The following is an 18880-nucleotide window of genomic DNA, read 5'->3' as shown; positions in this document are numbered from 1 at the left end:
CTCCACAGGCATTACGCTTTATTAGGCTAGCTGGCGTCTTGTAGGTAGCACTGGCATTCCTTTGGCATTTCACTTTGTCGAACCATGCCTCAGTGGATTGCCACGCCACATTACAAATAGCGCTCATGTCCGGTCTTGGTTTGTCTTGGCCTTGGCTGAGGGGGTTCTGACTCAATTACTGGTGCTGTGAAATGGCTAGGTTGTGCTCTGTGGGCCTGGACAGAAATGACATTTAACAGTCACCGTTTTGCTAGATGGCAAAATGGCATTAGAAGTGATACCTTTTACTTACACCAAGGAATATTTGATGAAGAGTTTGTCTTCCTGACAAGCTGAAAACATGAAGAATAAAAATCAGGCTTTAGAAAAATTTGTTTTTAATATGTTTTAAATATGTTGGTGGCAATAAATAAATAACATGAATATGCCCAAGTACAACTGAATTTAACCTAAACTCTTAACCTATAGAAGTGGGTGTGGAGGCACTTTTATTAGAAATAACAATAGCTTAAGTGTTGTTTTTTGTGTGGTTTTTTTGTTTGTTTTTTTGCTTCAGGAGCTTAAAAAGAGTGAGTCGTAGGCAGAGTAATAATTCGAGAGAGCTGAGGGAAAGCATGTGAACATGTTCAGCATATTTCTTACTATTACTATTAATTAGCTAGCAATAATTAGCTTTTTGGCAGTTCTGGGAATTGAGTGCTTTTCAGTGAGTCTCTTTTTTGCCCCCCTCATCTAAAATGTCTGTTATTGTAATAAATATGCCATCAAATTACAAGTTATTACTGTGCCGTGGTTATTAGTGCTCCAACTCTGTAAACGCTGACAAATGAGTCCCATTAAAGTTATTAGCTGGCATTCAAATCATCTGCTGCCAATTAGAGTTTAGGTAAATATGTTTAAAGTAAACATGCAGCTGACAAAAAGCTCCAGGAGTACAGAGCTGAAAACAGATTAGTACATTTAAAATATTGCTACACGTTCTCATATGGGAGAATGTGTTTACCAGTATACAAGTCTGCTTCTAAAATGGATTTAATAGAAGTGCGTATATACTGTATGCACTGTAGTTGTCGCAGTGCACAATTGTGAATCTTAAAATTACGCACTGCACTCTCTTTCAGTAAATATACAATACTCACAAACACAAAACTCCAAGATTTTGTTTTTTTAGGCCTTTCGCACCAGCACATATAAAACGGCTTATTGTCTCTCCCAGAATGATTACTGCTTCTTAAGAGCCGTTTATCACAGTACCACAAAGTACTGTTTGCCACTAGGGCAATTTTCAAGGCTAGATGCTGTAATTTTGCACAAGGGAAATTTAAGATGTTGGTAAAGGCTGTGCTTCAAGTTTTAAAGTGTGACAAGTAACTAAAGACGTCTCCTTCTCCTAACCAGCAGAAATGATCCTTTCCTAACTTTAAAGTCTTGGATTGTTCCTCTATTAAGCCTCGGAGGAGGTGGCCTTACTATAGTTTACTTGATATCATAATTTATTTATTCAGAGTGTGTTTACTTTATAAATGGAAACAAGTTTCCAGATTCACCTGGAATCCCAAACTGTAGCATTTTTACTGGTTTATAAATATCAGGGGCACAGGCGAGGACTTCAGTCTTCCTGGCATTTAATAGCCTTTTATAAATCATGTTTCCCTCATGCATTGACAGCTAACTACCAGTGTTAATGTTGACAGCAAACTTTTGACTAAAATGTCATTTAGTTTAGTCATAATTTAGACATCAAAATTCTTTTAATTCTAGTTGAGGTTTGACGTGTTTTTACCTGTGAAAGTTGTACCACACGGTTTGCAAAGCATCTTATTTTCCTTGACATCAAATGCAAAATGTGTCCATATGTGGACTTTTCTCTTTCTCTCAAGCGTTCACATTTTGTCACATTTTCATGAGAAACTGGGAGCATGGGAGTGTCCCCTTCACCCAGTCCGTTTGTCAGCATCTGATTAAATTATGTGCGTCTGACCTTGCTGCAGAAAGAGATAACTTCTGATTGGATCGCATCCAAACCTGTCCTGCCTCTTTACACAGCTTAATTAATTCTGATTGGATCTCGTCGCTCCAGAACATTTTCATCTAGATTTTATTCCTTGAAGACCGTGTCAGTCCATTGCGTCATCGTTTTTGTGCTCGTGCATGAGTTTTTATTTAGCTGTCGTCTTGTTTTCATCAGGAGAAAATTGGTTGTTGACGACATCTGTGATAAAAATTATTAGTCAAGGAAATTAACATAGCTACTTCCAGGAAGGCCGCATCTTTAGAATCAACCCTGGTTTGATCCCTGCTGTAAAGTCTAAGCATCCATTGTTTTGTGAAATGGAAAGAAAATCTAGGCTATGATTTGCACATTAATTTGGCAAAAAGTATGACTTAACGCTGAGTAATAACAGTATCGTTACTAACGCTGCAGTATTTATTTCTAATTATATATTCAGATCCTGCTTTACTGTGTTGGTCTGTGCTTTTGTGTAATGTAACTGCAAACTGGTTGTTTAATTTCTCAGGCTACACCCTCATGCACCCCTCTCTGACACGGCCCTACCTGATGACAGAGCCTCCTCTGCACACAGATATTATCCATTATGAGAACATCCCAGGGTTCCCTGCCGTCCGGCAGAACATCCTCAGGTAAGAAAGGACAATTGCATGAATTTAAAAACAAAACAAAGCCATGGGTGGATAGATATGCACTATACTATGTGGCTTTTTGTTTTTGCAGTCTCCCTTTGGGCAGTCAGATCATTGAAGTGCCCCTTAACTCCTCTCTGTCCTGGCACACCAACCGTCTCAGGGATAACAGCAAGGATGCGTACAATGTCAGCTATGCCTGGAAACTGGTAGGTTCCCCAAAGGATAAGGTAAAAAAAACGCTAAACAAATGCCCCCTGGTCACTGGTGACATTTAGTTTCCACAATAAACTTCAGCTCACTCTTTTACATCTGCAACCACACACCCAAAAAAAGACGTGTTTATGTTTAAATGCTATTTCATCCAAATATAGAAGAAGTCTTGTTATTTTTCAGACCCTTTCATTTTACTCTCTGTGTATATTCGAACCTTGCCAGAGGGGAAAGAAATATGTAAATGCAACATTGAACAAGAGGATAGTACTTTCAGAGCAATGGCAGTAGGACAGAGTGAGTGTAGGCAAAATGATTGTGCCTCCCAAAAGGGAAGCTTACACAGTCAGTCAGTGCTCTGGGCCAATGAGCCATTATTATGGTTGGTGCACTGAAGATTTCATTTACTTTCTCCCCGTCTCTCCCGTTGCGGTCCAAAGCTCTTTATCATTCTCATTGTGTTAAAGCAGCATAGAAATTATGCTCCCAGCCTTTATGTCTTCACCAAACCTCCACCGGCCCCACCTTAAACGAGCTCGTCTGAATGAAACCAAGAGCTCTCAGAAACTGTTTAGATTAGATTAGATTAGATTAGATAGAACTTTATTAATCCCTCGGGTGGGTTCCTCTGGGAAATTCGTTTGTCCCCTCGGATCCACGTTTCCCACAAGGCCCTTAAGTGTCATGTTAAAAGAACAGATGGGGAACTGCACAGCAATAATATCATGCCTCACGCGAGTCTTTTTGCTTTTTGACATGTCAATTTGTTTATTATTATTTTTTTGGCAGGAGCAGAAATATCACACTTAATTTTAGACATTTCACTTTAGGCTTTTTAAAAAGGTTTTGACATTTATTTATTTTTCTTCAGGCATTAGAGCTCCAACACGTCACCTTTGCCATGAGTTTGGCAGCAGTCTCCATTTTCTTCTAAACGAGCTTTCCAGAGGCAGAAAAAAGGAAAACAGAAAATATTTTTTTAATATATTTATTTTTGTCTCTTCCCTCCAAACAATCTGTTTTTTGCTGTGCAAATAATATGTCCACGAGGGCCCCTTTTTGGATTGTATCATTATTCATGTTTGCTCTAATTTGAATCATAAATCTCCTGGGTGGTTCTGAAAACTGTCTACTGTACATTTGAGTGTGCTGCATCATTTATTTGGGAGGGAGGGGAGGGGATCATGAGAGCAGGCTTAGCCTTGTGTGGGATTCCTTTAGAGCCGGTTGCTAAAGCGGGCGCATTTGTTTGTGTGCTGCCCATAAATCTCTGGCAGTGGCAACTGATGGGAAACACAGAAAACAGAGCTGGTATATATGGGTGCTGTCAGAATCTCAACCACTGCTAGACTTCAGTCTATTAAAGATGTGACACCATATTCCCTTTGGTCAGCTCACGAGGCCGCAAAAGACGAGCGTCGGATATTATGTCCGATTCGAGAAAGTGCAGTGAGTACATCCTTCTCTCTGCAGTCTGTGGCATTGTTTGGAGCTTGGAGCATCAAATACTCCGGATTTTCCTTTCAGCCCCATGAAAAACAACAGTGAATGGACCATCTTAAGTGCAATCAGGCATTCATTTTTTTGCCCACTCTTACCAACACATTAGCGAGCACTTGTTGCACAGTTTAACAAAAATAAGCACTTCCAGTTAGTATTAATTTTAATTAAAGGCTGACAGTAGTAGCAGACACATTTCCTATTTACTCCTATTTATTTAGTACTTATTAAAACTGCATTGCTTTAAACTTCATATTTGGGAACAATGACAATTTAATTCTTGGGCGGGATGAAGAAGCTTAGGACTGAAAGCCAGAGAAAGCTTAGGGAAGTTTGAAAATATGATTTTAAAAGAATTATTTGGAATACTGTTGCCTTAATCTGTTTTTTTTTTTTTAATTTAAAGTTAAGCTCCCTTCTCTCCTTGGCTTGTTCTCTAGGTTCAGGACACGTCGTTCATCCTGTGCATTGTGTACATTCAGCCCGAGATTCCAGTGAAGCAGCTGAAAAACCTGAACACAGCTCCCAGCTCCAAGCTGCTCTATCATCGTTTGGACCTGTTGGGTCAGCCCAGCTCCTGTCTGCACTTTAAACAGCTTGCCACCGTTGGTAGGAAGAGCACAGAGCTGGACTAATGTGATAATTCAAGTAAAAACACTGATTATCATCTCTGATTGTCCCTCTTTCTGTTTCTTTCTCAGAGTCCCCAACTGTGATGTTGGCAGCTGGTAGTTTTTCTTCACCCTATGAGCATCTCAGTCAGCCAGAAACAAAACGTATGGTGGAGCACTACACTGCCTACCTGAGTGATAACACCAGGCTCATAGCCAACCCAGGCCTCAAGGTACCTGAGGACAAAAAGCCTGAGAACACACAGACAGTTCATACTGAAGGACGGACTGAATGTCATTTACCGCTGTGTCTGTGAAGGTTCTCAGTCGGTCATTTACTGTTACAAACAGCCAGCCTTGCAGTCGAGTGACACGCATTCACAAAGTGCCATACCTGCCAGTACGCACACTCTTAAACATATTGTCAGGCTTCTTACACTGGGACTATAACTAAAACATGTAAATCGATGTGCTGCATCTTTAAAACAGGGGACAAAACTCCCGCATGGATTTTGGCATTCTGTGTGCATTCCTGTCCTGGGGGGAGTTTGAACTCCCAGGCCCCAGTCCCAACGCTGATTCCCAGGCTAGTCTTAAAGACCCCCTCCAGTGACCTCATCACCCCTTTCAAACTTAGAAGCTTGTCTGAAAGTGGGATGTGATTTTTCAGGGCTTCAGGCCTAATCAAGTTGCATTAATCACTAAATGGTGGTTTTCTAAGCTTTGTTCTGGCCTTGTGACCACTATTCTAACACTCCTGAGCAGAGATGGGATGAATATTTTCAGGTTTAGGCACATCATAGGAGGGTGCCTTTAAAATTAGCTGTAGTTCTGTTTTCCTTATGGGCTGACTGAAATCCAAATTGCCAAGAGTTTTTATTCACTTTGCATTCAAGACGAATCCAAATGAAATTTTCACCAGTCCAGCACTTTTTCCTCCTCTCCTTGCCTGCCCCTCACTGTCCATCTCTCTCTTCCTTTATACTTTCCTCTCTATAGTCCTCTGTCAGGAACGAGGTTATGGCAACTAGTCATGTTACGGATGAGTGGATGACACTAATGGAAATGAGTAGCCTCAACTGCTACATTGTGCGCCGTTACATAGCAACGCCCAGTGGGGTGCTCCGGATTTACCCAGGATCTCTGATGGACAAAGCCTTCGACCCAACCCGCAGACAATGGTGAGGGTTACTTTGGAGGGTGTGAAGAGGAGGAGAAAAGAGCTTAAGGCATGTGTGTGCATGTGTTTTTAGGGAGCAGAAAGGAAGTATGAGATAGAAGTTTGTGTGTGTGTGTGTGTGTGTGTCAGATAATGTTTTCCAATATTAATAAGCCTAGTACGTTTACAAAATGTAGAATTTTAGGGTTTTTTTTCATTATTGAAACATTAAAGTAAGATCTATGAAAAAAAAGGTCAAGTGTTTTCTTTTCCCCAAATCAGGCCATTTATGTATCAGACTGTACATAAAAGATGGACATTCCCTGTGTTGATGTCCTTGTTTTTTGTTTTTTTTGTTTGGATTTTCTTTTTGAAGTCTTGAGTATTGTCTTTTCGTGTCTTAACCTTTTTTGTTTTTTATTCAGTTAGTTTGGACATTGAAAGATTAGGTTTTGCTATTAGAAAGGTGCATTTCCTGTCAACAGTGATGTTAATTGGTTCTCCATTAGTGAAAAACAGGCCTAAAACAAAATGTACTTGCTTGCATCTGACTGAGAGACCAAAGAGACTGCAAATGTCTCTCCCAGCTCCCAGATGATGTAAGTTTAGGGATTCTGAAGCTATTTGAATCTCACAATCACTGCAGCAGATCTTGTGTTGATGACTTTTCCCCTTAGAACCCATAAGAACAGTGTTTCCTGTAGCATTTCCTTCAATGGCCACAGTTGAGTTGAGTTATCGTTGGTAACTGCAAAAGAATCACTTCATGTTTTATCCCAATGACTGTGTGCTGTTTTGCGTAGGTACCAGCATGCTGTGGCTAACCCTGGCCTCATCACCTTCACGGGGCCGTACCTGGATGTGGGCGGGGCCGGATACGTTGTCACAATCAGCCACACCATCCATGCCTCCAGGTGGGAGCACTGGTTATGTTTGGGGTTTTTTTGTTTGTTTGTTTGTTTTTTTTCAGGGGTGTGGTTGGGTGGGGGGTTAAACGCAGAATGTGTTATATTTTACTGCACCAGAGCAAAAGTCAAGTAAAAATTGCCAGCTCTTTTTATTAGATATTGGAGAGCAGACTCACTGTTGGTATGAGTCAGAACAATCATTGTGGGCAGCTAGGCTCTCGGCCCAGAAGTCAGCTTAGCCAGACTGCACTATCTCTGAAGGCAGGAAGTAATCTGAGGGAAACTTAAGGAGCCCATTGACCATTCTGTGCTATAGGGTTGTTTTCCAAGCGAGATGACATCCTGTAACCAAATGGTCTGGGCTTAGTCACAATTGTCTTCAAGTGTCTTTTCTTTCAGAGTGCCCTCAGCCAAGTCAGCATAGTGCAACCAACTTCCGGTGGTACAAAAAAAGGAAAAGCCAAATAATATATCGAGTGTTCCACCATTTCCTTTGGCCAGTTATCACAGAACTGACTGCAGAATATTTTGTAGAATCAGGCCTAGGCTTAGAGACTTCAAAGGGCTGCAGCGGTGGTTGAACTCAAAGTATTTGTTTCGAGTTCAGTGAGCTTCAAATGCAAATCACCGCGATAGCCACAGTGCCGCTTGCAGCAGTAAAAGAGCTGTTTACCACAGTCCGTGCATACACAAACATTCCTCGTCAGTGTGTGCGAGATAAGGCCGGATTAGTGCTGTTGTACTCTCGCCTCAGTAAGCATAATATACAGTCTACAGTAAACACTGATTTCAGGAGATCAAGCAGTGCGTTATGTTTTTTTCTTGTTTTGTGTGTTTAAAAGGTCTATAGAAAAGTAGGGATCCTTAGTAGGAAGCCAAGTATCCTGAAGACGGACTTTTTCCAGATTTTGTTTTCCCTTTCCACAGAATTTCAAACCCCACTAAATGCCTTTTTTCTCTGTGTATTTTTGTCTATTCGTAGCTCTCAAATGGCACCTGGCTACGCTGTTGCAGTGATGGGTATAGACTTCACCCTTCGCTACTTCTACAAGGTCCTCCTGGACCTGGTGCCCATCTGCAACCAGGACAAAGGCAATAAGATCAGGTAAAAAGAGGATGGATTGTGCGGCTCCCTTCTTTTCTCTTCTCTATGCAAGTTTTCCTTTCTCTTTTCAGTGTCAGTTTCTGTGTGAGGGAGCTAAATTTCTGTTCGGCTGAGCAAGAATTAAACTCGCCGGCTGTGCGTGAAGAATAAAGAAAGCCAGAGGAAGACATAAGCTGATTATCACAACATTCCTGCTGGAGTTGTAGTGTTGCTCCTGCCTCTGTTCTACATACTTTCCCCAGCTTTTATGTCTGTTCTTTTCTTCATCTATCTTCTTCCACACCTGCCTCCCCCACCAACCCTCACTTCTTCGTTCTGTCTTTCTCCACTTTCTCTTGCTTCTTCTGTCATGCTCACTCTGTTGGTGTTTATGGGTCATAAAAAACAGGATCAGCCCCTGGAACCAAGAGGGCATGATTTGGAAAAACACACAAGGGACAGTGGGGAGAAGAACAGAGCTGTGTTATATAGACTAGGAATACAATATAGAAATAGCAATTAAATGTTCTGAATGAAAACCTCAGTAATGGCAATGTTCTGACGAAGTACCGACTAAATTGATGAATTCATTAAGTTGATCCTGACTGCCAGTTTTATTCATTTTTATTTTAGGTGCTTCATAATGGAGGACAGAGGGTACCTGGTTGCTCACCCGACTCTCATTGACCCCAAAGGTCATGCCCCAGCAGAGCAACAGCACATCACACACAAGGTAAATGCACAAACACAAGTTAACATGGAAATAGGAATGGATAGAAACCTTTAGGAGTATGATATTGTCATAATTCTAATGAAATCTATTTTCTTTCCTTTGGTAGGAGCCACTGGTGGCCAATGACATCCTAAACCACCCCAACTTTGTCAAGAAAAACCTCTGCAACAGCTTCAGTGACCGCACAGTCCAGCGCTTCTACAAATTCAACACCAGCATTGTGGTGAGTCGCATAAAAATGTAGCATAACTAGAGGTATGAATGTGTACTTTCATAGCATTCATACTGTAGTAGCAAAAACAGACACACTCCTCTGGGCCCCGCATAGCAATATGGAAAAATCTTGTAGTGTAACACTGCCATCTCGTGGTCATACGTGCTGTTGCAAACTTCTGTTTGCTATTTGTGACTCTGTTGAGTCTGTGTGTGGTTGGAAATGAAACAGTCTCTGTCTTCATCTTGCCCATCCTTACATGGGTAAAAAGCACTTTGAGGCTGGTGTTAGAAACTTCTGCAGCTCTTTCTGTTTCAAAGTTTCTGTTTAGTGTGTGCAGTTTTGAAGTTTCTCTCACCTTTTTTTTTTTTTTAAAGAAGATTAAAAAGCATATTGATTTTCCATGGATTTGTGTAGCGATGTAGAGGTTAGAGTGACCTCTCCAACTCTTTCTCCTTTAGGGGGACCTCACCAACCTGGTCCATGGTAGCCATTGTTCTAAATACCGCCTTACCAGAATCCCCGGCACCAACGCCTTTGCCGGCATTGTGAACGAGACGTGCGACTCCTTGGCGTTCTGTGCCTGCAGCACGGTAGACCGGCTGTGTCTCAACTGCCACAGGTCAGTACCGAATTCTCTTTACCGTTTAGCTCTCTGACACATTAATGCTTTGTTAACATAAAGTAATGGTTGAAAAATAAGAATGGGTCTGATTTTGCACGAATCCAACACCCAGAGTTTGATAGTTTGATGCAGCAGTGATGCTGCAGCTTGCACAGGTTCAGGAGTCACACAGTGACTTTTTCAGTCAAGGAATTTGCTTAAAGATTAAGCAAACATTAAGTCTGAATCAAACTGTGAATACAAGTTTCTCACTGATCTGCTGTTTAACTGTTTGCTGTTCAGAATGGAGCAGAATGAGTGCGAGTGTCCCTGTGAGTGCCCTCTGGAGGTCAATGAGTGTACAGGCAACCTCACCAATGCTGAGAACAGGTGGGTACATTGTCTAAAGCACATACACTTTACCCCTTCTGCCTTCAGAACTGCTCATGCCACTACACAACAAGGTTCTGGAAATATTCTGGAAATCTGGAAATATTTTTCAGACATTTTGGTCCATTTGGACATGATGGTATCACATGGTTGATGCAGAATCGTGAATCCCTCGTGCGGCCATATCTGAAAGGGTTTGGAAAGATTGAAATCTTGTGACTGGGAAGCCATTTGTGTACAATAAACTCACTGTCATGTTCAACATGATTTGAGCTTTGTGACATGTTGTGTTGACCTGCTAGAAGTAGCCATTAGACGACTGGTACACTGTAGTCATAAATATGTCTGTGAAGCTTCTCAGTCATCCAGGTTATCGTAGTTTCCAAGTTTTCCAAGATCCTTAGACTGTAGTCATAAAGCGATTTGGTCAGCAACAATATTCAGATAGGGTGTGGAGGATGGATCAAGCATAAATGTCGCAGCAGAAATGGAGACTCCTCAGACCACCAAAGATTTTTCCAACCTTCTGTTGCCCAATCTTGGTGATCATGTGTGAATTGCATCCCCAGCTTCCTGTTCCTAGCTGACAGGAGCTGCACTCAGTGTGGTCTTTTGCAGCTGTAGCCCAACTCAGAGATGCTCTTCTGCATACCTCGGTTGTAACAAGTCCTTATTTGAGTAAACTGTTCCATTCCTACAAGCTTGAAGAAGTCTTCTGGCCATTCTCCTCTGACCTCAACAAGACTTTTTCTCCCAGAGAACTGCCACTCGCTGGATATTCTCTTTATTTCGGATCATCTCTGTAAACAGAGAGATGGTAGATTAGCCTGTCTGGGACCAACAACCATGTTGCATTCAAAGTCATTTAAACCACCTTTCTTCTCCATCCTGATGCTCAGTTTGACCATCATCGTGACCATGACTACATGGCTAAATCCACTGAATTGCTGTCACATGACTGGCAGATTAGATAGTTGTGTTATACTGCAGTTCAATGGATCTACGTAATGAAGCAGCCGGCGAGTTTGCATTACTGCAGGTATATCATACATCTGCGATAATACTGTCCCAAGTTATAATCACCGAAGATGAGCTACAAATGACAGCAGAAAGAAATTACAGCTGACCTCAGCGCTTACAGAATCTGAAAATAATGTCATAGAAAACAGTCAATGGTTTACAAAAGATGCCTTTATATGACCGTATTAGGAAAACATGCTTGGCTTGCATACTGAACTACCCAGTGACTGCAGAGCAGTGAGATACCCACCAGAGAGCGCATTAGTCATTCTAGAGGGAGCTATGCCACACTATTTGCAAGGTAGTTGAGAAAATCCTCCCACATCTTATCAGGATTAAGTTCAGTCACTCTTGAGGCCGAACTTGTTTTTTTTTTTATTGGTTCTTAACTTTCAGATGATGCCTCTTTTGTTCTTCTTCTTGGTCAAATAGTGATGCAGCTTGGTGTAAGACATAGCCCTCAGTTCCCTTTATGCCAGAAGTGCTTCAAAACGGTCTTTAAAAGCCCAGATGAAAATCACACTGCTTTGATCTTAGATTTAAAGGAATGGGACAAAAGGGTTCTTGACTGTAAAATTCATTTCTCCAGCCTTCCTGCTTGCATGTGGTGTTTTAAAGGCAACCTGCTTTCTTCATTTCTAAGTTAAGAGTTCCTGTCATATTTCCCTCAACGTGTTTTGCAGACGTGCGCGCGTGACGCTTCAAACTTTTTGAAAGCTTCCCGTGCAAATGTTTGTGGGTGTTTCTCACTTTTATATCTCTTGCTTTCCTGCTGCATCACTCTGTCTGTTCCAGGTCTTTTCCTTTACTGTTTGAGCCATTCTGCATCCAATCCATCATTCACAGTGCCTCTCACATTTCTCTCCCTTATTACACTGACCTCCTTTCATCAGCCATCAGCAGTCTTTGACAGCATGTCAATGTTTAAAATGCCAATTTCTCCTTTATTTCAGGAAGACGTGCAATTAAATTTTTTTCACTGTCAGTTTTTTTTCCCTCTGTATTTGTCTGGCAGCATCGACGTGTCTCTTTAGAGCTGATTGACATGTTGAAGACATTTCTTTGTGTGCTCGTGCTTTGATTTTTATTTTTTTATGATCTTTTTTTCCCCAGTTTAATCATATTTAATGGTAGGATTCGGGTTGTCTAGTTAATGTAATTGATTTGTGTTTTGACCAAGAAAATGTGTCTTTTTTTTGGTGTATTTTTCTTAGGAATCCCAGCTGTGAGGTGCATCAAGAGCCTGTCAGTCTGAATGTGATTGATCCCAGCCTGCACGACACACTGCCCCAGTGTATCAACACCCGCTGTAGCCAGAGATACACCAGCAGGTACGTACACCAACTTTGCACATTTGGTACACTTTGACAGGTGTAACAGCACAGTGATAGAGAGCTGATGAATAAATAAAGAGCATTTTAAAATGACATGCTTTTATAATATCACTAATATGCTTATTAATTGTGGTCAAATGTTACTAAAATGAATAAACCAAACATAGACAACATAGAAAAACACACACAAGGGTGACCAAAGTGCTGAACAATAGAAATATAAGAGACACAATAAGAATAATAAATACGATAAAAATAATAAACATAGCAAAAACAATAAAATATAAGTAAATACAAGTCAGTTAACCACTGAATCCAAAGCCAGCGAATAAAAATGCATTTTCAATCTGGATTTAAAAACTGATAGGTTTGTAGTGTAAACCTATTCGCTGAAACGTTAAGGACAATTTGCTACACAGCAAAACAAGACACGAGTAGGCAAAGTTCTTCATGTTTCTCGTGCACGGGAGAGAACCGGACAAACGCCGTTCCTTCGCTTGACCCCAGTCGCTCTCGTCCGCTCCCCCATAACACTGCTCTTTTATTGAGGTTACATGAATATACATAGGTTCATTAACATATGACGTCTACATACAAACAAAGAGTACCTTGCCTGTGTGTGTGTGTGTGTGTGTGTGTGTGTGTGTGTGTGTGTGTGTCTTCCCTAAACCTGCTGGTCTGGAAGTCCAGCAGTTCATCTAAACAAAAGGCACTTAGACTAAAACAGATATAGATACGTTTATCCTACCATAAAACAATAAGAGAAGGTACGACCTCTCCCATGCTCCCAGAGTGTGGGTCTTAATGCCAGAGCACTGTGGAATGCACACAACGTCTCTGCAGACTATTAAGGATCACACATCCTATCGCTACACAATCGATTATACACCTCTAAGCATATATGGTTAAATATTTCTAAGCATAAATGACAATAAACAATACAAAACCTGACAAAAACCAGCACTGATGTCGATTGCCTAATGTGAAGACCGGCGCTGACCGGAGTGAACGAGTGGGGACATAGGGCTTCAGCAAATCAGACAAATATGCAGGTGCCAGACCATTTAAGGATTTAAAAACCAATAAAAGAACTTTAAAATGAATCCTAAATTCAATTGGAAGCCAGTGCAGGGAGGCCAGGACCGGAGTAGTGTGCTCAAATTTCCTTCTACCAGATAAAAACCGTGCTGCAGCATTCTGTACTAGTTGCAGGCGTGTCAGAGTGCCCAGTCCAACCCCTATTAAAAGGTAGTTGCAATAATCCAAGCGTGAGGTTATAAAAGCGTGGATAACAGTCTCCAAATCACGCCTTGAAAGAAACGGCTTAACCTTCGACAGACGCCTGAGTTGATCAAATGATGATTTCACCACCCCATTCACGTGGCCCTCAAAAATAAGTGCAGTCGATTTTTAACCCAAGATTGGTAATCGAGCTCTTCAGGTGAGGGGTCAGAGCAGCAAGGCCAACATCAGGGATATCAGAGGAACGATTCGGGCCAAACAGAATAGCTTCCGTTTTACGTTCATTAAAATTGTAAAAGTTTAGAGCCATTCATGACTTAACATCGCTAAGGCAATCAAGCAGGAGTCTAATTGGGGAGCTATCAGAACAACTGAAAGGAAAATAAAAACCATGGTAATAGTGGACATTAGGTTGCAATTTATAGTGCTCAAAAAATTAAAGGAACACTTTTAATAAGAGTTCAGCGTAAAGTCAGTTAAACTTTTAAGTAGCAGAGGGGTTAATAAGTTCCAGTTGTTTTGGTGTTGATACAATAGACAAAAGATTCACTAGAGTGGCAACAAGAGACAACCCCCAAAAGAAGGAATGGTTTTACAGGTGGAAACCTCCTGACTTGGACAGGGAGTTACTCCAGGAGAGCTGGACAGGGAGGTGGAAGACCTTTAACCCTGTGGAAGGCCCTGTGCTCACTGCCCAGCACTGTGGAGCCAGATTGGTGTTTGTCATAGAAAACATGAATTGGCAGGTCCACCACTGGCAACTTGTGAAGAAGAAAAACTGCAGCGAACGTTGTGATGCTTGTAACATCGTTCAGCATGACTAGTTTGGTGGTGGGTCAGTGATGGTCTGAGGAGGCATATCCATGGAGGGACGCACAGACCTCTACAGGCTAGACAATGACACCCTGACTGCCATTAGGTATCAGAATGAAACCCTAGATTGTCAGACCCTGCACCGGTGTAATTGGTTACATTGTCAGGCATGAATACCAGCACATAAGGGTCAGGCGAACCACAGAGTATCATTTTGAGTTGCTGCGGTATCATTTTAGCAAAATGGCCCAGCTTGCTGCATAATTTTCTTCCCCCCAGTAAGATCTGATGTGTTTTTTTTGGGTTTTTTTGTTTTTGTTTTTGTTTTTAAGTGTTCCTTAAATTGTGAGCAGTTTATGTGTAATTATTTGTAATGACACTTTATGTCGTCATCTGTTTTGGAGCATTATGGAAAAACTGCAGTAGTAACGGGTATTGCACCTGGTTTTTACATGATTAAATGACTTTCCAGATAACAGATGAAATTAATAAATTGTAACTTTTGTTTTTATTTCACTTGGAAACAACCGGAAGAATGCTTTTGAGGGCTGTCATATAGTAATTGTTTATTTTGCCTTTCGAGAAATCTTATTTTGAAGGTAGTAACCAGTTTGATTCTTTTGTTTTTTTGCGTTGTATAATACGGTCTAATCAACCTACTATCAGGTTATTAGGTAATAATAGTTATATATATATAAAATAAATACATTATTGCACCAAAATAACCTTATTACAACTGAAGCACTGAGTTTTACCATATCGATTACTCTACTATTGCTGAACAGTTTTGCTTCATTGCTACTTAAGTATCTTTCGTCAGTATTACTTTTTCTTTTTATCTCGCACTACACTATTGCAAAAAAATTTCAGCCTTATATTAGATTCATGAATCTGATTAATGCTTTTTATGAATCGCAGTCAGACAAGTACCGACTGTACTTTCAGCTGCTCCCTTATTCACAAGGGCTTGCAGAATCAGGTAGCCTAATGTGTATATTACTTTATTACCTCATTATTGTCAGTCCCTGTTATTTCCATGTTATTGCCAAACTGTAATATAATGTATCAACTGCTTGATATCTACGTTCTGCGTCCTCAGTGACTGTTTCGGTGTGCTGGACTGCGAGTGGTGCATGGTGGACAGTGATGGGAAGACTCACCTCGACAAGCCTTACTGTGCCCTGCAGAAGGAGTGTTTTGGCGGCATTGTTGGTGCCAAAAGTCCCTATGCAGATGGCTTGGGGCTTATGGGTGAGTTCTTTACCCAAAGAAATTGAGATTTTTTTTCCAATTTATTATATATGTCCTCTTTGGACCCTTGGCTTCATCAACATATTTATTAAATGTTTTAGAGTTGTAGATTGAGCCCACCATTATGAACCATTATGAGGCCTTTTTATTGAATACTCTGTAGGGCACCTTCATAGTGATGAAAAAAGCAACAGCACAAGAAGTCAAAGTTAAATCATTTCTTTCAGGTCCTTAAGACAACAGTTTTATTTAGATTTATATTTTTCCCTGAAACTTTTCCGTTGCCTGGTAATTTTCTTTGGAAAGAGAATTGGCCGTCTTCCTGCAGTTGAAGGCTTTTTCAGTGGTACTTCACACTGACGAGAGAATAGAAGCGAGGGAGAAAATGTACCAGCATCTCAGCAGGAGTGAGGATCTGAGCCCGAGCTGTTTGATACTGGCTTGTTGTATTGTCTCTACTTGAGCCATCTGAAATCCTTTGTGACTTCTTTAAAAGAAAACCTTCTGTCTGTTCTCTCTTCTGCAGATGAGGAGGTAGCCTCTTTGAACATGATCAAGAGCGCCCCTGTGGGTCCAGTGGCTGGGGGCATTATGGGATGCATCATGGTGCTGGTGCTGGCTGTGTATGCATACAGACACCAGATTCACAGGCGCTCGCACCAGCACATGTCTCCGCTAGCTGCGCAGGGTAGGACTAATGCATAAATTCCCATATTTGTTTTGTCACACACCTTTTGTGAAGCTGTGGAGAATCTCAGAGCTGTGAAAGTGCATCTGGTTGGCCTGTATTTGTAACACTGGAAAAAAAAGTTACAAGAACTACAATGTTTGTTATGTTTATTTTAGTTTAAATGATGTCATTTCTTTAAAAAAAAAAAAAAAGAACAGACAAAAACACAGCCTTAAAGGAATGTGATTAACAAGCGCTACAGCAACTGGCGAGTGCCGCTGGAGCTAAACAGCTGACATTAGCATCAGCACAGCAGCAGCTGCTGCTTCTGTATGATTTGTGTAATTACACAGAAATATTGACAAAAACATCAAACAAGATTACAACCTCATTAAAGCTCCTCAGTCCAAGTCACTTTCAGTCTGGAAGTTTGGTAAACAACCTGGAATAGTGGAGAGTGTGGCTACGTTATCACGGGGTATTAGTCTGAGCATTTGGCTCATAGATTCAGAGTTACTCAGCTTTGTGTACTTAGGTGTCAGTGCTTTCACCAAACCACATATACATGGCAATTTAAGCTGCAGCTTTTGGGGGTGCAGCCTAATGCCTACTGAATATCTACAGTTCCCACATGCACACACATTCATGTGTTTGTTTTCATCATTCTTACTCTTCTTCTTTTTCTCCACGTCGCTTCAGAAATGTCGGTGAGAATGTCCAACCTTGATAATGAAAGAGATGAGAGGGATGAAGACAGTCACGAGGACAGAGGAATCAGTGAGTGTTGTCTGATGTCGTACTGATCTACGCTATATTGCCAAAAGTATTCACTCATCCATCCAAATCATCTAATAGAGGTGTTCCAGTCACTTCCATGGCCACAGGTGTATAAAATTAAGCACCTAGGCACACAGACTGCTTCTACAAACATTAGTGAAAGAATGGGTTGCTCTCAGCAGTTCAGTGAATTCCAGTGTGCCACTGATAGGATGCCACATGTTTGATAAATCCAGTCCTCACTAGTAAATATTCCACAGTCAGCTGTTAGTGGTATTATAACACAGCGGAAGCAGCTGGGAACAACAGCCACAGTCAGCCACAAAATGGTGGAATCACAGAGCCTCAGATGCTAAGGTGCATAGTGCACAGAGGTCACCAACCTTCTGCAAAGTCTGGTACTACAGACCTCCAAACTTCATGTGATTAGCTCAAGGTTAGTTCATAGAGAGCTTCATTGAATGGACTTCCATGATGGAGCTGCATCCAAGCTTCACATCACCAAGCGTAATGCAAAGTGTCAGATGAAATGGTATAAAGCACGCCACCACAGGACTGCCAGAGGATTTGTTCTCTGGAGTGACAAATCACTCTTCTTCGTCTGGTGTGGGATTATTATCTAGTGAAAAGAACTCTTAATGCTTCAACATGCCAACACATTTTGGATAATTTCATGCTCCCAACTCTGCTCCCAATATGGAGATGGCCCACATGACTGTGCACCAGTGCACAAAGCAAGGTCCATAAAGACATGGATGAGCGGGTTTGGTGTGGAAGAACTTGACTGGCCTGCACAGAGTCCTGATCTTAACCCAACAGAACACCTTTGGGTTGAATTTAAAGGGAGACTCTGAGCCAGGCCTTCTCGTCTGTCTTTTTGACCTCACAAATGGGCTTCTGGAAGAATAGTCAAAATTCTCAGAAAGATTCCTAAACCTTGTAAAAAGCCTTCCCAGAAGAGTTGAAGCTGTTAAGGGTGGGCCATCATCATATTAAACCCAATGAATTAGGGATGGGAGGTTCACATGCATGTGAAAGCAGATGAGCAAATACTTTTTGCTACTTAGTGTATTGTATCATGAACATTTTGTACATTTATGTAGAACCTTACTTTTTGACAGCACAGGTGCACATCTTCTTGACCCATTTGCTCTCTTTTATTTTCAGTCAGCAATACTCGATTCATAGCTGCAGTGATCGAGAGACACACTCACACTCCCGAGCGGAGACGGAGGTACTGGGGGCGGTCCGGGACAGAGAGTGACCATGGTAAGAGAACCATTTGGGCACGCAGAAACCTGGATATTTACGATGAAGCTGTGTGCAGCTGTGACAGCGCTGTATGTCAGTGCTGATGGAAAGCGGAACTGAGTCAGTCATACCTGAAATGTCAGCAATGCTGTGTCAAAACAAAACCACTGATTTAACTATTTCGAGAGTTCCTGATTCTTATTGATAGTTGCAGTTTCAAGAAGGTTGGCGCAAAAAAGCCTAAATCGATCCCAGTCAAGTCATTATGGTGGCTGAGGAAGCCTGTAATGAGTGGGTGTTGATAATTTAAGTAATAGTTGCCTTAATTCTGTGTAAGTCTTGTATAACAGCTCAGCCTAAATGAATGTTGTTTACGGAAAATGAATCATCCACTGGTTACAAAAGTGGACCATACTGTACTTTATAAAGTGTTACTCACATGAGTTTGCCTCCAGCAAAGATT

At 41.3% G+C, this 18880-nt stretch overlaps 1 protein-coding gene across 1 annotated transcript in view; it reads left to right on the top strand.

The window, feature by feature from the left end:
* cachd1 (cache domain containing 1) overlaps positions 1 to 18880 on the top strand; it is a 101842-nt gene that overhangs the window by 75252 nt on the left and 7710 nt on the right. The window contains exons 11-26 of the mRNA XM_085436323.1: positions 2520 to 2643; positions 2735 to 2852; positions 4797 to 4965; positions 5058 to 5200; positions 5967 to 6148; positions 6930 to 7040; positions 8017 to 8139; positions 8752 to 8851; positions 8958 to 9074; positions 9527 to 9687; positions 9973 to 10059; positions 12294 to 12410; positions 15568 to 15719; positions 16246 to 16407; positions 17089 to 17166; positions 18334 to 18435. Of these exons, the coding sequence (XP_085292449.1) occupies positions 2520 to 2643; positions 2735 to 2852; positions 4797 to 4965; positions 5058 to 5200; positions 5967 to 6148; positions 6930 to 7040; positions 8017 to 8139; positions 8752 to 8851; positions 8958 to 9074; positions 9527 to 9687; positions 9973 to 10059; positions 12294 to 12410; positions 15568 to 15719; positions 16246 to 16407; positions 17089 to 17166; positions 18334 to 18435 (2046 nt within the window). The remainder of the gene's footprint in view (positions 1 to 2519; positions 2644 to 2734; positions 2853 to 4796; positions 4966 to 5057; positions 5201 to 5966; positions 6149 to 6929; positions 7041 to 8016; positions 8140 to 8751; positions 8852 to 8957; positions 9075 to 9526; positions 9688 to 9972; positions 10060 to 12293; positions 12411 to 15567; positions 15720 to 16245; positions 16408 to 17088; positions 17167 to 18333; positions 18436 to 18880) is intronic.

The sequence above is a fragment of the Copadichromis virginalis genome, linkage group LG17, assembly GCF_057382275.1.
Source record: "Copadichromis virginalis isolate Kocher_CV1m ecotype Utaka linkage group LG17, C_Virginalis_male_GT1.1, whole genome shotgun sequence".
Taxonomy (NCBI): Eukaryota; Metazoa; Chordata; class Actinopteri; order Cichliformes; family Cichlidae; genus Copadichromis; species Copadichromis virginalis.
This window is presented reverse-complemented; position numbering and strand designations above follow the sequence as displayed.